General features: G+C 44.6%; 1 protein-coding gene across 7 annotated transcripts in view; it reads right to left on the bottom strand.

Moving 5' to 3' along the window:
• TBC1D1 (TBC1 domain family member 1) overlaps window positions 1–23,947 on the bottom strand; it is a 225,756-nt gene that overhangs the window by 136,844 nt on the left and 64,965 nt on the right. The window contains exon 1 of one of the 7 annotated variants that reach the window (XM_032400182.1): window positions 12,350–12,449. The exons of the other annotated variants lie outside the window; for them this stretch is intronic. Coding sequence (XP_032256073.1) covers window positions 12,350–12,379 — 30 coding nt within the window. The 5' untranslated portion in view covers window positions 12,380–12,449. Of the gene's footprint in view, window positions 1–12,349; window positions 12,450–23,947 lie in introns of those variants that run through there. 7 annotated transcript variants of the gene reach the window in all.

The raw sequence follows: 23,947 nt of genomic DNA, 5'->3' as shown, positions 1-23,947 counted from the left end.
GGGGGGGGGGGACAGGGGGGACATCCAGAGATCACAATCTCAGCTAGTTTAGACACTACAGAATTGACAAAAATCAAACTTTGGTCTGATATTACTCATTACTCATAAGCAGGCATCTAGTTCGTGTTTCTGAAATCAAACTTTACAATTAAATCTTTAATATTTTAACTTAAGAAACTTACACATATAGGAAAAAACCTGACACAATAGTGACCATCACAACAGATCTATGTAGGGGTGCCTGGGTGGTTCAGATGGTTAAGCAGCTGCTTAGGCTCAGGTCATGGTCCCGGAGTCCTGGGATCGAGCCCCACATCGGGCTCCCTGCTCCGCGGGAAGCCTGCTTCTCCCTCTCCCACTCCCCCTGCTTGTGTTCCTGCTTTTGCTATCTCTGTCAAATAAATAAATAAAATCTTTAAAAAAAAAATAGACCTATGTAAATCCCTCTAAGCAAATATTGTCTCACAGACCTTAGAGTTTATTTTCACCTAATGACTGATTTCCTCTAGGCCCACCCTGTAGAAAGAACTTCCGCAAAATACCATTTGGCCAATTCTCTGCCTTCGGCAGGCCTACAATTATGAACTCAGCTAAACAAATAAACTTCCTTCCTATTTTTAAAGTTTTCCAAAATTGGAGAATCTACATCTTTGGTTGGCACACTATTTCCTGGACTTACTGCCCTGGCAGTGAAGAAATTCTTCACAGTATATTGAGAGATGAAAAGGACTTCAGAAATGGCCAGGCAGCAGCTCCCCACCTCTATCTTAGAGAAGGGGAAAACAAGGCGAAGTTGTGACCTTGGGCAAGGTCACACGGGGGGGTGGTTGGTGGCAGAGGCCGGGGTAATTCTCTCTGCCCCATTTTCCCCTTATCTGATCTAAATTACCTGTGGCCTGACGAAAGCATTTTGCTCTTGTTCCATACTAGTGAACCAGGGCTTATGTTTAATTCATGCAGAATGTGATAAAACAACAAAGAATCTAAATATCATAGCAACTACAAGGTGACACAAAGAACTCTGGGCTAAGAAGAATCAGAATACCTTAATCTTAACTCTGACTTTGGGAAAGCCACCTCACCTCTGGAGGGCTCTATTTTTCATCTTTGAAAAGAGGGAAGAGAATGAAGCAACAGCAAAGGTCGCCTCCACCCCTAACTTAAATGAGGCGGATGGCGATGCTTCACCCCTATTAAGCGTTTCATCGGAGCCGGGCACTATTCTAAGTACATTACGCGGGTAACTCCTCCACAGGCTGGAGGACAGCCACCATCCCCATTTTGTGGATGAACACATTCATCCTTGCAGAGAAGGGACTTACTTGTCTGTGGTCACACCTCCAGTGGGGACATGTGGAGAGAGGAGGTGTCCCAGCGGCTCCAGGGGCCCTCTCTTCCTTATCAGAAGTGGACAATCTGAGATGACTGGCCCAACTTACAGTAATAGAGTCCAAATTGAGAACAATTACAGCGATCATTCAACACGACATTCTCATTTTACAGATCAAGGACGGAGGCCCAGCGAAGTAGAACTTAAGTCAGGAAATTTAATGGCTACACCCACCCTGCTTCCTAGACAAGCTTATCCTAAAAAGTGCTTTAATGGCTCACATCACTTAACATCATCTCATGTGACACCCACACAAGACTATCTGATGGCAGCAGGGCAATGATCCTCACTCCCATGGCAACCAGCCATGGTTAAACAGCAAGCTGGAGGGGCCTCCAACCCAAGCCTTTAACTTCCAGTCTCGTGTACTATCCCAGGCTCGAAAAAATGTCCACTGTGGCAGGAGTCTCTGGAGAGCCTATTCAAAATAGTCTCTAAACACAAGGAAAATTTCCCAGAGAGGCTAAAAACATGTTTCCATGGTGCTCTAAGAAAAATATCAGATAATAAGTGATAATACTCTTAAGGCCCACAACTCAAGTCAATAAGAAAATTAAAAATCGGGCTATGGTCATGGTCATCTCAAAACTGACCTCTTTGGTCCATCATTTAATTGCCCCTAGCCTCCCCGCCAATCTTGACCAATCTGCAATCTTCCAGTGATTTTCTTCTTACTCCCTGTTCTCTTCCCTCCCTAACAAAGAACATCATGAAAAATTCAGGCTCTTTAAAAATTGTAGCTCCCCTTCTGGTGTAAATTCACTCTTATACACCGATTTTTAAAAGCAAGTTAGTGGACATTTTATGCTTCTCACCTAAGGAAGAAGAAAAATTCAAATTCTTGGTGGGACAAAATATTTTAAGTTCTGACCACCCTTGCTTCATTGTCTTGAACATGTGTTGTAATCCCTTTATTACAGAGATCGAACAGGTACAAGAGATAAAACGTGCATTTACAGCCAGACAACTCAAGCTTTAATCTAAATAGCTCTGACAAATGACCCAACCTCTCTGAACTTCAGTTCCTTTATCGCATTTTCCCAAAGAAACGGCAGGAGGGAATAACACCCCCCCATGATGATTTGGAAGCTGACTGCTCTCCACACAACGGCTGGCACGTATTTAGTGCTCAAAAACACAGTCATCTCTTCCTTTCCACGGTTGCATTAACACTAATGTAGTTTTCTCTCCGCTTTGCAAATGATGTTTCTCTGAACAAACTCAATCTCTCCTAGTAGAGAAGAGACACATTCTACACACCCACCCCACCTCCCACAGGACACCCTCCGGGACACACAGCGAGAAGTGAATCAGCAGGTCACGGGAACTGTGTCGCCACACTGCACTTGGGCAACTTCCACTCTCTTCAAATACTTAGGCCCTGGTTTCTTCCTACTCGCAGCTCACACCACTGGTCAGGCCTCCCGGGCTGCTGACATGCCGCACATATCACAGGATCTCTACCCACTCCAGCGGACTGCTCATCTTCATGCTTCCTTTCTTTGTCTGTTCCCCTGCAGGTACCTGGACCTACTCTGAAATACACACATAAACAGTCGGGTGATTAAATAAGGTATTCTGAAATACAATATGTTAACAGACAAGCATACCTTTGATCTTAGAAAAGTATGTTAAAGAAAAAAGTGCAAACAGCAGGGCAACATCAACAAGGTATGCAAAACCCAGGGGTCCAAGACCCTGGGTTTAAGTTCTGCCACAATGAGCCGTGTGATTTTGTTCAAATTAAGTTGCTTCCCTGCTCTGGGCCTCGGTTTCCTCATGGAGAAGAGAGAAAATGGAATTACATTCTGGTAACTCGCTAGCCTCCATTACAGAGAGGCGTGTGCAAGCCCTAGGCAACAGTGTTGGAGAGCAATCCTGAATGATTCCAAAACATGCTGGAAAACTACCACAAGTATATCCTAGCAATTTCTTTTTCATCCACCACACATCAGTGACCTACAATTCCATCATCTTTCCTTAAAGACTTAGCTCAGGGGGCGCCTGGGTAGCTCGGTCAGCTAAGGAGCCGACTCTTGGTTTCGGCTTGGGTCATGATATGGGGGTCCTGGATTGAGCCCCACATCGGGCTCTGCACTCAGTGGGGAGTCTGCTTGGGGATTCTCTCTCTCCCTCCCCACCCACTCGTGACCGCACGTGCGCACTCTAAAATAAATAAATCTTAAAAAAAGACTTAACTCAGATCTCATATCCTCAAAAAAAATCTCCCCGAACCCCTAGCAGAGTGATTCCCTGTGCACACATCTGTATGATTTCATTAAATCATCTTCACAGGTGGACCTCTCCCTGTTAAATTGCAAGCTGCTCAAAGGCTGGGCCCATGTCCTGCTCATCTCTGGATCCTCATGCCTACACCACACTTCCACAAAAACCGCTGACAAACTGTGAACTCAACCATGTTCAAAGAGTTTACACTTGCAGATGATCTTCACAATTTCCCATGCAGATTTTGACATTACTCAATTTTAAAACAGGATCTTTAAAAAGATGAATAGGGAATACATTATTTTTTAGATGAGAAAGACTCAAGGTTAACTTAGCCAAGCTCAACCAAAGTAAATGAACAAGGCCTAGCAGTCTAATCCCATTATAACACATGACGGATATAAAAATAATTTGCAAAAGAAGTACCAAAGTACATAAAAACTAAGGAAATTCTTTTCCATCATGTCTTTTTTTAAATCTAACAAAATGATGTAAACGGCTGTTCCATGCTCCCAACAGCAAAATCAGAGATAAGAGAGATAATGGAAAAATTAAAGATACTTAAGTATAAATACACAAATATAGCCATTAAAATTTTTGTTTTTCTATAACTTTATTATATATTTAATAAATACCACCATATATTATGAAATAAAATTCAAAAGGACAAATTTATTATTTCTACTGCTTAAAAGTTAACAATCAAAAAATGAAGGGGGGCCTCCACATTATGTCATCAGGGAAACACAAATTAAAGCAACAATGAGATACCATTACACACCCATTAGTACGGCCACAATCTGAAACACTGACAACACCAAATGCTAACGAAGACATGGAGCAACAGGAACTCTCATTCATTGCTGGTGGAAATGCAAAAATGGCACACCCACTTTGGAAGACAATGTGGCAGCTTCTTACAAAACTAAACATATTCTTACCATATAATCCAGCAATCATTCTTCTTGATGTCACCAGCCTTACTGAAGGGGGCTGAAAACTTACACCCACACAAAAACCTGCACAAAAATGTTTACAGCTTTATGCATAACTGCCAATACTTGGAAGCAACTGAGACGCCCTTCTAGACAACGGTACATCTAGACAATGGAATGTCGTTCAGAGCTATAAGGAGCGACCAAGCCATGAAAAGATACAGAAGAAACTTAAATGTACATTACTAAGTGAAAGAAGCCAATCTGAAAAGGATATATACTTCATGATTCCAGTTACAGGACATTCTGGAAAAGGCAAAACTATGAAGAACAGTGGTTGACAGGGGTTGGGGAGGGAGGACAAGATGAACAGGCAGAGCACAGAGGATTTTTAGGGCAGTGAAACTACTCTGTGTGGTAGTAAAAATACATGCCATCATACTTCTGCCCAAACCACAGAATGTACAATACCAGGAATGACCTGTAGCATACACTTGGGACTTTCCAAGGTAATGTGTCAATGCAGGTGCATCAACTGTAACAAATGGTTGGAGATACTGATAATGGGGAAGGCTATGCATGTGTGGGAACAGAGGGTACATGAGAACTCTCTGGACCTCCTGCTCAATTTTGCTGTGAACCTAAAATTGCTCTTAAAAATTCAGTCTATTTAAAAAAGAAAAGACAGGAGGGCAATTTGAGTCAATTTTTCAATAATAATCTGATTCCTAGTCTATTATAATATCCTAATGGTATCTCTGGCAAAGTTAAATACATTGAAAAAGAGAAAAGGCCAAAGTATTTTTTAAATTTGATAAACTGAGGGACGCGTGGGTGGCTCAGTCGTTAAGCGTCTGCCTTCGGCTCGGGTCTTGATCCCAGGGTCCTGGGATCGAGCCCCGCGTTGGGCTCCCTGCTGGGCAGGAGGCCTGCTTCTCCCTCTCCCACTCCCCCTGCTTGTGTTCCCTCTCTCGCTGTGTCTCTCTCTGTCAAATAAATAAATAAAATCTTTAAAAAAAATAAAAAAAATAAAAAATAAATTTGATAAACTGAATAGTTAATACATAAAATGTTGACATTTTTTAAAAGGTACAAGAGTATGCAATGCAAAATTTTCCTTCCACTCCTACTCCCCAGACACTCCATTTCAAGGTTAATTTTTTAGGTTTTATTTCATGGGACACTATTTCCACTATCATCCTCCCAGATACAAGTGACTAATCTGAAATCATGGCATTTGTTCCAAAAACTATAAGCAACTCCTATGTCTAACAGTAGGTGTAACAGAAAATACAGAGAACCTTGCTACACAAAGTACAGTCCCCAGACCATCAGCATTACCCGGGAGCCTACTGGAAATGCAGGATTTTGGGTTCCATCCAGACCTACCAGAACAGAACTATATTTTAATGAGATGCCCAAGTGATTTGCAGGCACCAGTATGTAAGACCACACCACCCCTGTTTTCATAGAATTTATAGGCTAGTAGAGGAGATAAAAGAATTAAACAACCGCAACACAAGGCATCATACAGAATGGACTACACGGCTACAAGAATTTGGGGAAAGATCAGCTTTGGTCTCTAGGGGGGGCCCCACTGCCCTGAGATCAAATGCCAGCCTCTCTGAAGGGTCCGTATGCCATGTGCATTCTGGCGGCTACTCACCCGTCCAGCCTCCTTTTCTGTTCCCTGCAACGGATTCTCCAGCCAGCCTGGGACTGAGGCTTCTCCAGCGTGCCTCCAGGTCTTTGTACGTGCCACTCTAACCACCTGGCACACCCTGACCTCCGCTGGCTAACTCCTCAGCCCCCTTCAGACTGGAGCAAGATTCCCCCATGCTATTCCCCCATGCTCCCGGCTAGTGCTATCCTCCTGGCAGAGGAAATGCCTTAGGGGCTGTTTTCTACCCCATTTAGTATATTCCTCCGAAGAATGAATGAATACACAGAGATGCTTCAGCGAGGGGGTGAAGGATGAGAAGGGTTTAGATAGTCAGAAACAGACCAAGGCTGAGACATATATAGGTTAAGATCAGTTTAGGGAATTTGTTTAGGGGAAAAAACTGATTTGCTTTTTTGTCATTAATGAGATCTGCTCTGAGCTCACTGTTGTGCTGTGGATGAGGCAGGGTTTCTATTCCTGCCCATAGTGCGTGTTGTTACTCTAAGCAACTGGAGCTCCCGAAGAGAGGCTGCCACACACAAGCAAACAGGCCCCACCGGAGCCCTGCCGAAATCCTGGTCCGGGCTATGCCAGCTTCGCTCAGCAAGAGGCAGCACATTTTTCTCAAAGTCAAGGAATGGTTTGATTAGGACAAGGAGTTCTCCCCTCTTTATTAAACTCAAACATCCACTAATTAAACATAATATAAGTCTGCCAGAAAAAAACACTGTTATACTTTTAAATAATTCATCACATTAACCTAGGGCACACGCGCACGGAACTGACTCGCACAGGCAAGGAGAGGGCCGCTGCCTAAGCACCGGGCGCAGGCAGATGCGCGCCTTCCAGGAAGGCTGCCCTGTGCCCGTCAGCAGGCCAGCCCAGGCGGCCAGAGGCACGCAAGGTGGGCTGCTCCGGGCTGCAGGACACCGCAAAGGTAAACAAACCAGACTGGCATTGGGACACAACTGGGCCCGAAAGGCCTGCCCTTTAGAGGCAGCTAACCAAGGGCAAGTTGGTCAACCCAGACGCAATTAGTTCCTCGGTCATTTGCACCAGTCTCAAACAAGACAGCAAAGCCACCTGGTCACATCACCTCAGAAGATAAAGAACAATTATGTCTCCACAGGTGTCCCTTCTTTACTACGGAAGTCCAGGCTACCACTATCACCCCCTGCCTGACACACAACAGCCTAAGTCCTCTGCTTCCGCCCGAGGTATGTACACATCAGCCCGCAGCGCTCCTCAGGTTCCCGCCCTCGAATGGCTTCCAGCTGCACTTAGAGCAAATAAATCCCAACCCCGTCCTGGGCCTACAGAGCCCTAAAGGGCCTGGCCCAGACTGCCCCTCCCCAACTCAGCCCCAGGTCACCGGGTTCGTCACACCTGCCTTCTTCCCACTGCTTTAACACGCCCACCTGAGCCACCTCCAGGCCCTGGTCCCTGCTGTTCCCTCTGCCAGGCACTTGTTCAGCACCCTTACTCCCCAGATGAACTGCCACCTCCTTGTCAGCCCAGCCCCTAGTCACTCTCCACCAAGCACCTTGCTTACTTTTCTCCCTAGCACTTACCATCACCTGAAACTACCTCCTTTATCTACTTGCTTGCTTCTGTGCGGTCCCCCCCCCACCTAGAATCTGAGCTCCATGGAAAAAGCGACCTGATCCGCCTTGGTCATCGCTAAATCTTCAGCTCCTCAAACAGTACCTGGCATACACTAGGTGCTCACTAAATATCTGTGTTGAACACATTTCTTAAATGACTTGTTGAATGAATAATTGCTAGAAACCTATGTTTTCAGCAAGGCCAAAATATGAGAAACCTGGTTTCACGTAAAATGTTAGTGACTGTTTTACAAAAGGATTCCTTACCTAATGCATTTTTAAATATTTGGCTTACACAGCTTCAGTGTACACACTTTTTCTTTTCTATTTTTTTTTTTAAAGATTTGACTTTTAAGTAATCTCTACACCCAACGTGGGGCTCAAACTCACAACCCCGAGATCAAGAGTCACATGCTCTACCCACTGAGCCAGCCGGGTGCCCCTAGTGTGCACTTTTTAAAGGACAAGCCTAGGGACACCTGAGTGGCTCAGTCAGTTAAGCGTCTGCCTTAGGCTCAAGTCATGATCCCAGGGTCCTGGGACCCAGTCCCACGTCAGGCTCCTTGGTCAGCAGGGAGCCTGCTTCTTGGTCTACCTGCCGCTCCCTCTGCTTGTGTGTGCTCATGCGCTCTTGCACTCTCTCTCTGACAAATAAATAAAATCTTTAAAAAATATATAAGTAAAGGATAAGCCTATTGTGCAAACTGAACTAACTCCTTCAGGGCATCAGCAGTACCTGGTACACCAAAGGTACACAATAACATCTGGTGAAAACATGAGCACTAGAAAAGAATACCAGGCATAAACTATAGGAAACTGCACTTGAATTTGAAAACACAGCAAATGTGGATATATTTAGGCTCATCTTCCATTTTACCTGCTTGAATGACATATATATTTAAAATCCACTACTTTGAGATGCTAGCAATAATCTTAGCCAGTATCTTCTTGTGTGTGTGTGTGTGATGGATCATAGAATATTTTATTTATTTTTATTAATATATAATGTATTATTTGTTTCAGGGGTACAGATCTGTGATTCATCAGCCTTACACAATTCAAAGCGCTCACCATAGCACATACCCTCCCCAATGTCCATCACCCAGCCAGCCCATCCCTCCCACCCCCCTCCATTCCAGCAATCCCAGTTTGTTTCCTGAGATTAAGAGTCTCTTATGGTTTGTCTCCCTCTCTGATTTCGTCTTGTTTCATTTTTCCCTCCCTTCCCCTATGATCCTCTGTCTTGTTTCTCAAATTCCTCATATCAGTGATATCATATGATACTTGTCTTTCTCTGATTGACTTATTTCACTTAGCATAATACCCTCTAGTTCCATCCACGTCATTGCAAATGGCAAGATTTCAATTTTTTGATGGCTGCATAATATTCCATTGTGTGTGTGTGTGTGTGTGTGTGTGTGTGTGTGTGTGTGTGTATACATACCACATCTTCTTTATCCATTCATCTGTTGGACATCTAGGCTCTTTCCATAGTTTGGCTATTGTGGACATTGCTGCTATAAACACTGCAGTGCAGGTGCCCCTTCAGATCACTACATCTGTATCTTTGGGGTAAATACCCAGTAGTGCTACTGCTGGGTAGTAGGGTAGCTCTGTTTTCAACTTTTTGAGGAACCTCCATACTGTTTCCCAGAGTCTTAGCCAGTATCTTTACAGGCAGGTGCGAATCCAAATATTCAGAAAGTTACCTGGCGGCTCTGTAGCAGTCTTCACTAACTGATGCAGGGGAGACACAGAGTAAGTAATCAACAGAAGTACTCAAAACTGCCAGGTGGCTAGGGACATCTGTGGGTTTAGTATAAAAATCACGATGCTTGAGAAATTTGTTTTTATTTGTAATCTATGTAAAAACTCACATGCCCCAATGAAAGACTAATCAAGAAATCATACCTCTATAAAACTGCCCCATTTGTAATACAATGCACACCTGCCCTACTGTTCCAAGGCCATGTCCAACTTAAAAGAAAGTGCATCTTCATAATTTTTTTAACATAAAATTCTTTGTTTGGACTCTATTCCTACACCATGAAATTGCTCACTCTACATATTCAATATTCATACAATATTAACGTTGCACCCAAGAAAAACAAATTCCTGTTCAGGTATCCATCTGCACCAAGTGATGTCCACGCCCTTTTCTCCTTGTTCCCGGGCGGTTCTCATTCATTAGTCGGCCGAACGAGCCAGATGGCGTCACGCCATCTACCAGGTGTTGAGCCACAGTTTGCAAAGGTCAAAATAGAACAGCAATTAGATGTACAAGTGTTTGTGTGAGGTGTGTGCTCACATTCACTTATGTGTTCTTGAAGGGTCATTCTAAGGTCAAATATAAATGTACTTTGGGATTCTGCACATCGTATGTCTTACTTGCATCTCCTGTTTCTGCCTTTAAAATAGTCCCTCGTTTATAATGCCAACTGTGTTGATGCCTTATCTCTTAGCAGTAAACCAAATCAGGTTCCCTAGAAAGTCATTCTTACCTGCCTTAGCGCAGTAGGCAACGCGTCAGTCTCATAACCTAGAAAGTCATTCTTATCATCTACAACCCCAAGAAATGAACTTATTTAAATAATTCCATATTCTAAAAACTCATAGAACATATTGTCTATAAAAATCAATTTCAGGATGCAATTTATAATCGCACACCACCTAGCAGAAATGAAATATAAAATAACTACACTTTCTGCTGACAACTGATAAATGTGCTCCAAAAACATTTCATAGTTTTGTTGTTCTGTAGTTTAAATAACTTTGGAATAACATGATTCAGAATTTAGATGAAGTTATCAACACACAGTTCATTTAAATAAACTTTTCCAAAAGTACTGCCAGTTGGAGAAAGCTGACAATCCTTGCAGAAGTCCTTACTGTTTTGTTTTTTGGGTTGGTTGGCTGTTTTTTAATAAAGCTTTGGTCTGGTGTTTTCACTGTCATCTGTTAGGCCAACGTGAACAAAAGTCCACCTCACTCCTACAGTGAAAAACATCTTTATTAAATATGTTTTGGAAAAGTAGTAAAACCATAAAACAGTACAAGCAATAAGTTTTTTGGGTTTTGTTTCTGTTTTTTTTTTTAGACTTACTTCTTATTGATTTTGGAGTAAAAAAGAAAATAGTAAGTCTGGTTTTTTGGTTTCTCCCTTTGGCCTTACAGTATAAAGTATAACAGTATACAAGTAGACTCAAGTCCTCAACCTAAACTAAAATATAATCAGACAACACACCCTGAATTACTTTTTTTAAACTAACATCATTTTTTAAATTTAGCATTTACAAAAGCTAATTAGCTATCACTTCAAACCAGAAAATCTGCGCATTATCATTCTTTTTTTCAATACAAAACTACGATTCAAAACTTTTTCATTTACCACCAGCTGTGTTTCAGGAAGTGAAAATTCTGGTGAGGATGAGATAGGATACAGTGCCTAATAATAAATCTGGTTTCTGTGTCTCCATTTTATTAGCATTTAAATGACAGGCAAAGCCTTATGTGGCTCACGAACGGGTATTTTAAAACCAGCACTCCAAAAGCACTGCATAAGTAGCAGATATAACCACCACCTAATTATTATTTGTCAAGGGTCACATAATGGCTAACGGGTTCTCCCAATAGTTTATTACTCAACCTGCCAAACGCCAGGAGCAAGAGGAGTCCGTGGAGTATGAGAAAGGTGCCCTGTTGTCCTGCCGGCCTTTTAGAGGCTGCGCGGGATGCATCATTCAAAACACCCAAACGCCTGGTACTCCGCGAGGTGTAAAAATAATTCCACGCTCTCCAACTGGTGGGAACTCTAGAAATCTACTCCAATCCCTTCGTTTTAGCAATAATGAAATTGGCAGGGATTTAGTACTCAGTTATTCTGAAAGCGCTAATGTTCTGAAAACAAAACTTTATGGAAATAGAAAAGAATTTACATTCATAACTCACACCACTGAACCCTTAAATAATCAGGGAGTTTAGAACAAAGGACAGATACCCTCTGTGTGCACCCAGTCCAGCCTTTTGGCATTATCCCTGGCCACCAAGCTCAAACCTATGTCAAGGAGGATGCCACACAAGATCCCACCGCGGGGGGCAACACCCAGCGGGGGGTCGGCGGCGCGCCGTGGGCTGCGGGGGAAGGGAAGCAGGCGGCCGCCAGGTGCGAACACCTGGGTCCGGGCGTCGGGCTTCACTCTCCCCACGCGTGAGAAGGGCGTGACGCCATCTGGCCCGTTCGGCCGACTAATGAATGAGAACCGCCCGGGAAACGACCCCAGCGGCGCCCGCCGCGCTCCGGTCGCTGTCCCCAGGCAGCGGGACGTCCCCCGCCGCGGGCAGTCCGGGCACAGGGTCTGACTGTCCCACTCCCCCACCCCCACCCCGAGCCGCGGGCTCTCTCGGCGCTCCGGACCCTCTCACGGCCCGACGGTTACAAATGTGCCCAGAACCGCGCCCGCTGGACGCCGGCTCCCAGCACCGTCCGCTACGGTAACGGGCGCCGGCCCGACGCTGCCCCGACGCCGCCTACCTTGGCCACCCAGCTGAACAATGGTGACATCGCGGGCCGGGCGGCGGCTCCTCGCCCGTCGCTCCCGCTCACTCCCGCCGCCGGGCCGTGAGGCGGCGGGTAGCCGGGGGCGGGCTCGGGGCGCGGCTGGGCGCGGGCATGGCTCCCCCGGCGGCGGCGGCGTCGACGGCGGCGGCGGCGGCGGCGGCGGGCTCCTCCCCGCTCGGCACTGCCCGGAGAGGTCGCGCCCGCAGGGCTGCCCGGCCGGCCGAGAAAGGGAAGTGGGTGGGGAGAGCGCGGGGAAGGGGAGGGGAGGGAAGCGGAGGGGAGGGAGCGCCGCCGACCCCGCCCCCACCCCGCCCACCCCCCACGCTGGGCTCGGGGCGGGAAGTTGGGACGCGCGGGGCTCGCCCTCGTCCGGGGTGCCCCCGGCTGCGCAGCTCCTGGAACAGGAGTCGAACAACTTTTAGAAAACTAGGAATTCCTCTCTTAGGTTTGATAAAAGCCCCAGAGTTAAGCTAACACAAAGCCCGCCCAACTTAACCGGGGTTACCCCCACCCCCACCGCGTTTCTTTCTAAAGGCTCTGAGATTGCTGGTAACAAAAGGACTAGTGTTTCCCCAGCCCCTAATACCTTTATATAATCAAAGGTGGTTTTCTTGGAGTCAGAAAACTAAGCTATGGGGGGGGGGGGGGAAGCTCCGGCTCTTACCAGCCCGCAGCTTTCAGACACGTGAGAAATTTTGATTTCACCAGTTTTCTTCTCTCCCAAGGCAAGATGATAAGGCAGTGTAGTCAGTTCATAGCTACAAAGGTTAAGGTAGGTTTCTAACTCAAGGCACCCTAGAGTTCCACGTTGGGAAAAAAAAAATGTTCAAAGGTCTAACAGCCAATGTGTAAAATACATGTGTCACGTGGAGCCACTCACTGAGTTCATCAGGCCAAATAGCAAACCCCGCGCAAGAATTTTGCTTCTGTTTCTTTTTGTTATGTTGTGCGGTATTTTCAGAGAGGCCAACAGAACATTTTAATCATCTCCAAATGTCCGGCATCTGAGTTAGGTGGGTGTATCATCTAGTGCTGCATAACAAATTAACCCAAAACTGAGAAGCTTAAAACACAAGTTTCTGTGGGTCAGAAATCCAGGAGCCTCTTGGCTGGCTGCTCTGACCCAAGGTCTCTCTTGAGGTTGGGTTCAAGCTGTCAGCTGGGGTGGCAGCCATCTCAAAACTGGAATGGGGCTGAAGGATCCATTTCCAAGCTCACTCACACAGTTTGTTCCTTGCAGGCTGTTGGACTCCGGACTTCGGGTTCTTGCTGCATCATGTGGTCCTCTCCATAGGGCTGCTCATAAAATGGCAGTTTGCATCCCCCAGCACAAATGATCCAAGAAAGAGCATATGTCCACGAAGGAAATCGGTCATTTTACAAACTGATCTCAGAAGTGACAGCCCAAAACTTCTGCTGTATTCTATTCGTTAAAATGCGAGGAAATAAATCCAGTCCACTCACAAGGCAAGGGGGATTACACACGGACATGACTGCCAAGAGGAGAGGGCCGTGGGGGGTGAGGGAGATGTCATCTTTTTGTTTCTCCTTCCAGGTAGGGTGCAGGGGGGAAGCCAAGAGTTCTAACAGCATTCTAACAGAGACTACCTGGGTAATTGAAAAGGGCCGTAGGAGCATCTTAGGGAGCATCTTCATGCTTTTGAGCAGTGATTGATATTCCCTACAGAAATGGGGCACCTGGGTGGCTCAGTTGGTTAAGCATCTGCCTTCGGCTCAGGTCATGATCCCAGGGTCCTGGGATTGAGCCCCACATCGGGCTCCCTGCGCAGTGGGAAGCCTGCTTCTCCCTCTTCCACTCCCCCTGCTTGTGTTCCCTCTCTCTCTGTGTCTCTCTCTGTCAAATAAATAAATAAAATCTTAAAAAAAAAAAAAAGAAATTAAGAGGTAGGGGCGCCTGGCTGGCTCAGTGGGTAGAGCATGCGACTCTTGATCTTGGGGTTGTGAGCTCGAGCTCCGCGTTGTGGGTAGAGTTTACTTAAAAGAAAAAAAAAACAAAAAAAAGAAAAGAAATTAAGAGCTAAAAAAGGGGAGGGCATTTGCAGCCATTTAACCAAATCCTACCCTATTAGCAAATCACTTCCCCAAGCAAGTAGAAGAGATGAAGGCTGACAACTCCATTACACTGAGCGCTCTTCTGTCCTCCACAACCTTGCTACTCAAAGAACCAGCAGCCTGGGCACTATCTGGCAATTTGTTAGAAGTACAGACTCTCAGGTCCTGCCCTAACCCAGACCTAGAGAGTCAGAACTTTCATTTTACTGTGATTCCAGGTGGCTAGTGTGCACATTCAAGTTTGAGATGCACTAGTATATGAGAGTCGTTGACATGGGGCTTCAAATGAGCTTCTGGTCAACAGACCCTTGAGAGAACAGCTGAAATTGTCCTGTGCCCTGGGGACGATGTGCACTAGCTCTGCTAGAGGGAGACCTGGAGGGTTCCTAGCCAACAACATAGTTTGATGGGAGTGGATGGAGGACAAGCAGGACAAGCTGGATCCAAGACAAATATCACCATACTCCATCACTCCAATCCCCAGACTGAGCTCTACGAAAATGCCCAGAACTTAGAAGCAACTCTGGGGTGAGAATGAAGGGAACCCAAAATTGATGAAAGAAACCTGAATTATTCCCAACTGAGATAAATTTTCTGCCAGTTGGGCAGGAGATGGGGAGGCAAAAAAATTAGATTAAATTCGGAGAATAAAAATCACACCTCTTGGGGCACCTGGGTGGCTCAGTCGGTTAAGCGTCTGCCTTCGGCTCAGGTCATGATCCCAGGGTCCTGGGATCGAGCCCCGTGTCGGGCTCCCTGCTCGGCAGGAAGCCTGCTTCTCCCTCTCCCACTCCCCCTGCTTGTGTTCCCTCTCTCGCTGTGTCTCTCTCTGTCAAATAAATAAATAAAAAATCTTAAAAAAAAAATCACACTTCTTGCACACACACACACACACAAAATTAAAGTCAGATCAAATCCTGGATCTAACAGTTACAATGGGAAAGTGTGCTGACAGGTGAGATAGGGACATCAAGTCTTCATTGTTACACCCTTGATCCAATTCTCCATATACACACATCGGGGTGGAGGCTCGTCAGAACCCGGTTTGGACTTGCCCAAAGCTTACATATCCTTTAGACACACAGACGTTTCCCTCTGTCCCAGATCTCTCTGCCTGATCCAGGATTGGGCAGAATCACTCCCTTCATGGGAACGTAAGGGCCTTTCCACTGAATAGACCTGACAGGCAGTAACATGTGGAGCTCTAACAGCAAATAGTTTAAGAAATATAGAAGGGTCTTGGGGCACCTGGGTGGCTCAGTCGTTAAGCGTCTGCCTTCAGCTCAGGTCATGATCCCAGGGTCCTGGGATCGAGCCCCGCATCAGGCTCTCTGCTCGGTGGGAGGCCTGCTTCTTCCTCTCCCACTCCCCTGCTTGTGTTCCCTCTCTCGATGTCTGTCTCTCTGTCAGATAATAAAATCTTTAAAAAAGAAAAAAGAAATATAGAAGGGTCTTATTTTAATTCACTGCCAACATGTACCTTGCAAGTCACAATGCAGGAAGAAATTCCGTTATAATCTGGAATTTCATTAAAAGGAAACTGTTAACATCAGACAGTCTACTGATTCCACATTCAAATAAAACAATTTTCATTAAAACACCACACTCGCTCCCATGGAAAAAAAAGTAGCCTTCCCCCAAGAAACTGTATATTCCCCCAGGGGAAGGACTGTACATAGACCAGGGATTGGTTATTTTTAACAGCTCCCTAGTGATTCTCTTTCAGTCGGAATTGAAAACCCCTACAGAGTAGTTACTGCTCCAAGGTGCTGATGGTTCCCAGCCCTGATCGTCTATCAGAGTTAACAGTGGTGCCAGGGGGTAGGTGGGGAAGGAGGGCGGATAAATTGGCTGCTCTGGGGGCAGGGTGGAATTCTCAGGGACCTCAAAGGGCAGGCAGGTCACATAAATGCGTGAAGAGAGCCAGGTGTTAACACTGGTGTCGACCTCTAGCTTTACTTAAAGCTTGGAAGACTCTAACAGGTGAGTCCGGCTATCAGCCAGGATTGAGAACCACTTCCACAGTTCTAGATCCCTTCTTTAAAAAAAAAAAAAAAGGTATGAGGGGTGTCTGGCTGGCTCAGTCAGAAGAGCAGGCGACTCGATCTCAGGGTCATAAGTTCAAGTCCCACACTGGGTGTAGAGATGACTTGAATGAATGAAAAGAAAAAATAAGGTATGGTTGCTCTGTGAAGAGCAACAGGCTATCCAAATAGGATTGCTGAGATCTAAACAGGATCTACAGAAAATCCAAGACTGCTGTCTTTCTACGTAACTTTAAAAGGATGATTTAATCTGTTTTCCTGAGACATTAAGGGAGGATTTGAAGAGGGATGGGGGAACCCAGGAACTGGAAGAGCTGCTCCCCTCCTAACTCTGATCGTAACCACCCCTCCCTCCCCCAAGAAACCCCCAACACTGCTGCCCGACTCTTCTGCCATGTTCCTCCTTTGAAGAGGGGCAAGAAGCAAGGACAGTGAAATCTCCGCTGAGAATTCCGTAGGAGATGCACCTCCTTCGCTGCGCTCTACCCGCTCAGATGTGGAGGCAAACGGGGAAGCATGACCTCACTCTGCCAACCTGTTCCTCCCCCCGCCCCCACCCTGCCCCAAGACCCAGCTAAAAAACAGGGCCGTTGTAGGGCGCCTGGGTGGCTCAGTCATTAAGCGTCTGCCTTCGGCTCAGGTCATGATCCCAGGGTCCTGGGATTGAGCCCCACATCGGGCTCCCTGCTCTGCCGGGAGCCTGCTTCTCCCTCTCCCACTCCCCCTGCTTGTGTTCCCTCTCTCTCTGTGTCTCTCTCTGTCAAATAAATAAATAAAATCTTTAAAAAAAAAAAAAAAAAAAACAGGGCCGTTGTAATACAAGGAAACTCAGCGTGGCTTCAAGTGAATCAGAACCCCTGGGCAACCATGATCCTGACACCAATGACAATATGGGTTTTTTTTTCCCACACCATCAAGCAATTCTCTGACACCAGCTGGGGGTCCTACAATTCAACTCAATTCTGACACTACTGACCTGGAGATTATGTCAGATCCCACAGGTTAAGAGCTCAGTCCCACAAGACTGCGGCCCCCCCCCCACACTTCCCATGGCAATCCCAAGGCCAAATTGCCACCTGGGCTTCTGACCCACCAGCCACAGGTTCTACCAACCCCCTGCTTGGGTTCGATTAATACGCTAGAGTGGCTCACAGAACTCAAGAGAAACTTTCTACATCCTAGAAGAGGTTTATTAGAAGAGGCTGTAACTCAGGAACAGCCAGATGAGAGAAATGCGTAGGGCGAGGTGTGGAGAGAGTGAATGCAACTTGCACACTCTCTGTGAGTGCCACTGTCCTGGCATCTCCAAGTGCTCACCAACCAGGAAGCTCTCCAAACCCCGTCATGTGGGTTTTAATGGAGGCTTTATTACCTCAACATGATCAATTAAATCCTTGGCCCCTAGTGACTGAACTCAAACTTCAGTGCCTCTTTCCACCCACCCCCACCCCAGAGGTCAGGGGGTAGGACTGAAGGTTTCCTACCCTCTAATCACGTGGTTGGTTCCCTGGCAACCAATCTCCTTTCTTAGGGGACCAAGGGGCTTTCCAAAAGCCACTTCATTAACATAACAAAAGAACACCTTTTTTGGCTCTCTTCACAGGAAATTCCAAGGGTTTTAGGAGCTCCGTGTCAGGAAAGGGGACAAAGATCAAATATATATTTATTATAAATCACAATATCGCAGCAACTAATCAGGGATTTATTCAGTTCGAGGATGTTCATCAGCACTTATTGTGTAAAGCAACACGTGTCTTGGCAAGGAACAGAAATGTGGTAAGACCTAAATCTTGACCTCAAGGGAGATAGAGGGTGGTAGCCAGTAGGACTGGAAAGGAAAAGAGTGAACAATGCCAAGGGAAAGGCCCAGGTGGAGCTCCACGGAGTTCCCAGAAAAAAAACGAAAGATAACTTATGCTGCAAAGGAAGAACCAGCTTCTGGCTGGAAGGTTACAGGACCTTTTCTTTTTTTCTTTTTTAAGTAATCTCTACACCCAGTGAGGGGTTCGAACTCACAACTGGGAGATAAAGAATCGCATGCCCTACAGACTGAGCCAGCCAGGTGCCCTAAGACTTTAGAACTTGTACAGATGGTGATAAGACTTTCTAGGAGGAAGGATCTACTGGACAAAGGCGATAACTCTGGAAATCAAGCCTTACTAAGACAGGACAGAAATCAGAGCTCACATTGCAAAAAGAGAATTTTAGTAAATTTTAGTTTGGAGGTGTGCAGTTATCCCACTCTGGCATAAAACTTTGTTTCCAGAAAAAATATTTGCTGAGGATACTATCAAGTCCAAAAAAAATCATGCAACAAAATCCCTCTGTATGAACTGAAAACATATGCCATGCAAAAACTTGCACATGAATGTTCACAGTAGTATTATTCATAACAGCTATGAAGTAGAAACAACCCAAGTGTCCATCAACTGATGAATGGATAAACAAAATGTAGTGTACCACACAACAGAGTATTATTTTGTCATAAAAAGTAATGAAGTACTGATACATGCTGCAATGTAAATGGACCTTGCAAACATTATGCTAAGTGAAAGAAGCCAGACGCAAAAGATTATATATTTTATGATTCCACTTATATATCCAGAATGGGCAAATCCATAGAGACAGAAAGTAGATTCATAGTTTCCAGGGATTGGAAAGGGGGAAAAATGGGGAGTGATGGTTTCTGTTTTGGAGTGATGAAAATATTTTGGAATTTTTAGTATATTCACTATACTAAATATACTAAAAATATACTAAAAACTGAAATTTCATGGTATGTGAATTACGAATCAATTTTTAAAATCCCTCTAGGTGATGATGTTTTAATGACTTTAGGTAAGTTAATTCCATGAGGCTTTATAATAATGGAACCCACACTTTAGAGGGCTAGTTGTAGGATTTTTTTTTTTTTAAGGATTCTCTAAACCCAACTGTTAGGAGTGAGTTGGACAGTTAGGCAGTCAGGGCCAGGGTCCCCAACAAGAAACTAAGGAGTCAGGACAGCTAAAATAAAACAGCACTAGCATCCTATTTTGCAGCTTAGACAGGACTGCACTGACATTCTGCTTTGCAGCCTTTGCAGAAATGACTTCTGAAAAATGTCCTAAAATAAGACAATTAAGCACAAAGCATTTGTCAATATCATGGGCAGTTAAGACATAAGCCCCCAGATGTCGGCCAAAAACGAGATCATCAGTATGTTGACATTAACCTAATAGGTAGACAGATAGGTGACCAAAGCCCTGATTGGCATGACTCAGCACACCCTGACTGCTTAAGATCGTTCTGCAAAAGAGCTCATAAAAAGCCCTACACTTAGAAACTCCAAGGGCAACCCTCTCGGGCCCCCCTCCCTCTCCGGGAACCTTATACTATTGCTCAGTGAACTCTGCTTTGCTGCCCATCACTCTTCATCTGGTCTACCCCTTCATTCTTCGAAGCGGTGTGACCAAGCACTGCGGGCACTAAAGGCAGAGAATTCCTGCAACACCATGTGGGGCTTGAACTTACAACCCCGGACTCAAGAGTCGCATGCTCTACAGAATGAGTTTTAGGATTGAATGAGATGCATATGAAGCATCTCAGCCTGAATCCTTGCATAAAGTAGGTGCCTAAGAAATGTTAGCTGTAGTAGTAGAAGTAGTAGTAGTACTAGCAGTGATTGCTGTTGGTTAGTGATGGGTATTTATGATGATTAGTTTTATGTGTTCACCTGAATGGGCTGAGGGATGCTCAGCTGGCTGGTAAATATTATTTCTGGGTATGTCTGTGAAGGTGTCTCTGGAAGAGATTAGCATTTGAATCAGTAGACTGCCTAAAGAAGATGGCCCTCCCCAATGTTGGGTTGGTATCATCCAAGAGTTGAGGGCCTCCATAGAACAAAAAGGGGGAGGAAGGGCAAATTTGTGCTCTCTGCTTGAGCTGAGACATCCATCTTCTCCTACCTATGGGCATCAGCGCTCTTGGTTCTTGGGCCTTCTGATTCAGACCAGGACTTACACTATCAGCCCCCAAATTTGCAGGCCTTCAGTACTTGTACTGAGTTACACCACCAGCTTTCCTGGTCCTCCAGCTTGCAGGCGGCAGATCATTGCAGGCTTTACGGCCTCCATAACCATATGACCCAATTCCTATAATAAATCTCCTCTTACATATATCTATCTATCTCCTATTGGTTCTGTTTCTCTGGAGAACTCTAATATAGCACATGTTATAATGCAAAAATAAAAGAGAAATGATGGGCTAGAGGTATCAAGTTCATGACTGGGTTTATAGACAGGACAAACAGTTGAGATCAAAGAGGAGATTGTGTGTCAGTCAAAATTAATTCCAGGACGGGGTGGGCCTCCCTGACTCTCAGTATTTTCCTCTCCCTTTTTATGAGTTGCTAAGTCTAGCAGCATGATTGTGCTCCATTTGTTCCTTTAACTCTGTAAGGCACACCACGGATTGTCCACGTCTCTCCGGTAAATTCCCATCATTCTAGCCAGGCAGAGACTTGGAATGTGCAAGCGTTCCTGCCCCTCACTTTCAAACACCTCAGAAATTCCTCCCTCAGCAATGAATCCTGTTCATTCCCACTACTACTCTCCTGTTCCTCTTCCTACACATCCCAGCCCTCCTTACCTGTCTACCTCTCTCACTTTCTCTTAAGCACATACATGCAATCACATTTTAAATCACGGTAAATTCAAAAGGGAGTCTTTGGGTGGCAAGACCAAGTACGTGAAGGCCAGCTTCAGAACACACTGTGCTTCATAAATTGGTGAGTGAGGGAAAGGAAGTTCAGGGGGGGAAGTAGAAGGATAAATTTGGTGAAGACTTATTTGGACGTAGACAATAAATTCAGGTTATTAGCTAAAGAACACTCTACTTTAATGCATCCATATCAATGTTTAAATTAAGGTCTCTAGTTTTGTTTTGATTTCAGGCATCAGGTTGTCGTTTCTTGTTAGCCAAAATAACAGCAAACAGATTTTTTTTTGCAAACAGATTTAATGAGACACTTTTAATGGCTCCAGGCACCTTCAGTACGTTTACTAAAAAGCCTTGCAAAATTAAAAACTGGCTGCACCCAACTAGAAATACTAAGACCTTGCAGTGTAAAAAAGTGAGCCATTGAATTGTTAACTCTAGAAGGGACCAGCCAGTGACAAACCCCCTTACTGTGAATACAGTTCACCCCAACTGCAGGATGCCTTTTTTCTCTCTGCACTCAACAGTCTTTTTAAAACAAATTTAGGGGCGCCTGGGTGGCTCAGGCGGTAAGTGTCCAACTGTGGGTCTCAGCTCAGGTTTTGATCTCAGGGTCATGAGTTCAAGCCCTGCCCTGGGAGTGGAGCTTACTTAAAATTAGAAAGAAAGAGAGAAGGAAAGAAAGAAAGCAATTTACTTTATGACAGATTTTTCTCTTCATTAAAATAACAATGAATTCATTAAAATGCTTATGACATTTCTAAACCAGATAAATGAATATATTTACTATTTTAATATCTGTTCCTGTCTCAGTGTTTCAGCATAATATGTATGGTAATTGTTTTCACTTTTTAGCTGGTAAGACATTCCAAAAATAGAAACAATGTTTTTCTATTTTTAGCTCAGTCTATAAAGTTTAAGCAAATAATCATCTTTCCAAAAACTGTACACACATGTTTCAAAATCATGGAAAAACCCAGCGGCAATGAGCTCACAAAAGAAAACACTGAAAATTTAGTTATAAGATTTTTTACATCCTCACCCTGTGTTATAACTAACCATAGATGCTCAGCTTTAAGCTCAGACATTTTTATTATAATTTATAATGGAAACATTAAAAACACCACTTTGCATAGCACTAACTTTACCAAAAAAATAACTTATTTTCTAAACTGAAAGTTATGTTTCTCCTAAAAAATGAGACTAAAAAATATTAATCCCTATCTCCCGATCAAATACATTAGTGAATAAAAATTGGACCCAAACTCCCCTTCTTCCCTTCTTTCATAGTAGATTATAGTAGATTATAATTTCCTTAAAAAAAAAAAGTGGCTTATTTTCCCTTTGATTGGGGTGATTTCCCGCTTCTAAAACAATTTCTATTTGTTCACTATCATCTAGTTCTTTAAAATCATCAAGTTTCAATCCAGCAATCATGCTCCTTGGAATTTACCCAAAGCAGTTGAAACCTCATGTCCCCACAAAAACCCACACACAGATATTTGTAGCAGCTTTATTTAATTACCAAAACCTGGAAGTAACCAAGATGTCCTTCAGTAGGTGAATGGATAAATAAACTGCAGTACATCCAGATAATAGAATATTATTCAGCACTAGAAAGAAATGAGCTATTTTTTTAAAAGATTTTATTTATTTACTTGTCAGAGAGAGAGAGAGAGCACAAGCAGGGGGAGTGGCAGGAAGAGGGAGGATCAGGCTCCCCGCTGAGCAAGGAGCCTGATGTGGGACTTGATCCCAGGAACCTGGGATCATGACCTGAGCTGAAGGCAGTTGCTTAATTGACTGAGCCACCCAGGCGTCCCAAGAAATGAGCTATGGACATACATGGAGGAACCATAAATGTGTATTACTAAAGAAAGAAGCCAATCTGGAAAGGCTACATACTCTATGATTCCAACTCTATGACATTCTGGAAAAGGTAAAACTATGGAGATAGTCAAAGATCAGTGGTTGCGAAGGGGTTGGGATGGGAAGAGAGGGATGAATAGGGAGAGCACAGAGGATTTTTAGGGCAGCGAAAATTACCTCGTATGATGTTATAATGATGGATACATGTCATTATATATTTGTCCAAACCCAAAGAACGTCCCAGAGTGAGTCCTAATATAAACTATGGACTTTGGGTGATCATGCTGTATCGATGTAGATTCACCAATTGTAATAAATGTATCAACTCAGATGGGGGGATGCTGATAATGGGGAGGCTGGGTGTAGAGGAAATCTCTATACCTTCTGCTCACTTTTTGCCGTGAACCTAAAACTGTTCTAAAAAAATAAGTCTTAAAAAAAAAAAAAAAAAAATCATCGCGTTTTAAACACAATGGAAACTCTCTTATGAATGCTCTCACTCTTTTCAAAGCCTAAATTTGTACGTGTCAGTATTTTTGGATCACGATATTTTTGGAACCGCGCAGCAAGCACCTAAAAAGCAGAACTGTGACTCCTCCATGTTGGTTACGTGCCTGGTACAGAGCCATGCACCTCTGCGCAGTCACGCAAACAAGTCACATGTTTCCTCGCTATAACTTGAGATTCCTCCAAAACGTCCACCAAGCCGTGTACACTTGCAGTTCACCAAGAGGAGAGTGCCTGGTTATGCTCAGTGCGATTTTCAGGTGCACAGAGCAAGCGAACTTTCCAGAAACTAACACACTAGTGCCACCATGTTCCTGGGTAAGTACCCCTCCAGAAACTTTAAGATAGAAGGTCCCTCTGGGTTCACAGCTTAGCAAAG

This window comes from Phoca vitulina, unplaced genomic scaffold (genome assembly GCF_004348235.1).
Source record: "Phoca vitulina isolate PV1807 unplaced genomic scaffold, GSC_HSeal_1.0 scaffold3, whole genome shotgun sequence".
Lineage (NCBI taxonomy): Eukaryota > Metazoa > Chordata > Mammalia > Carnivora > Phocidae > Phoca > Phoca vitulina.
This window is presented reverse-complemented; position numbering and strand designations above follow the sequence as displayed.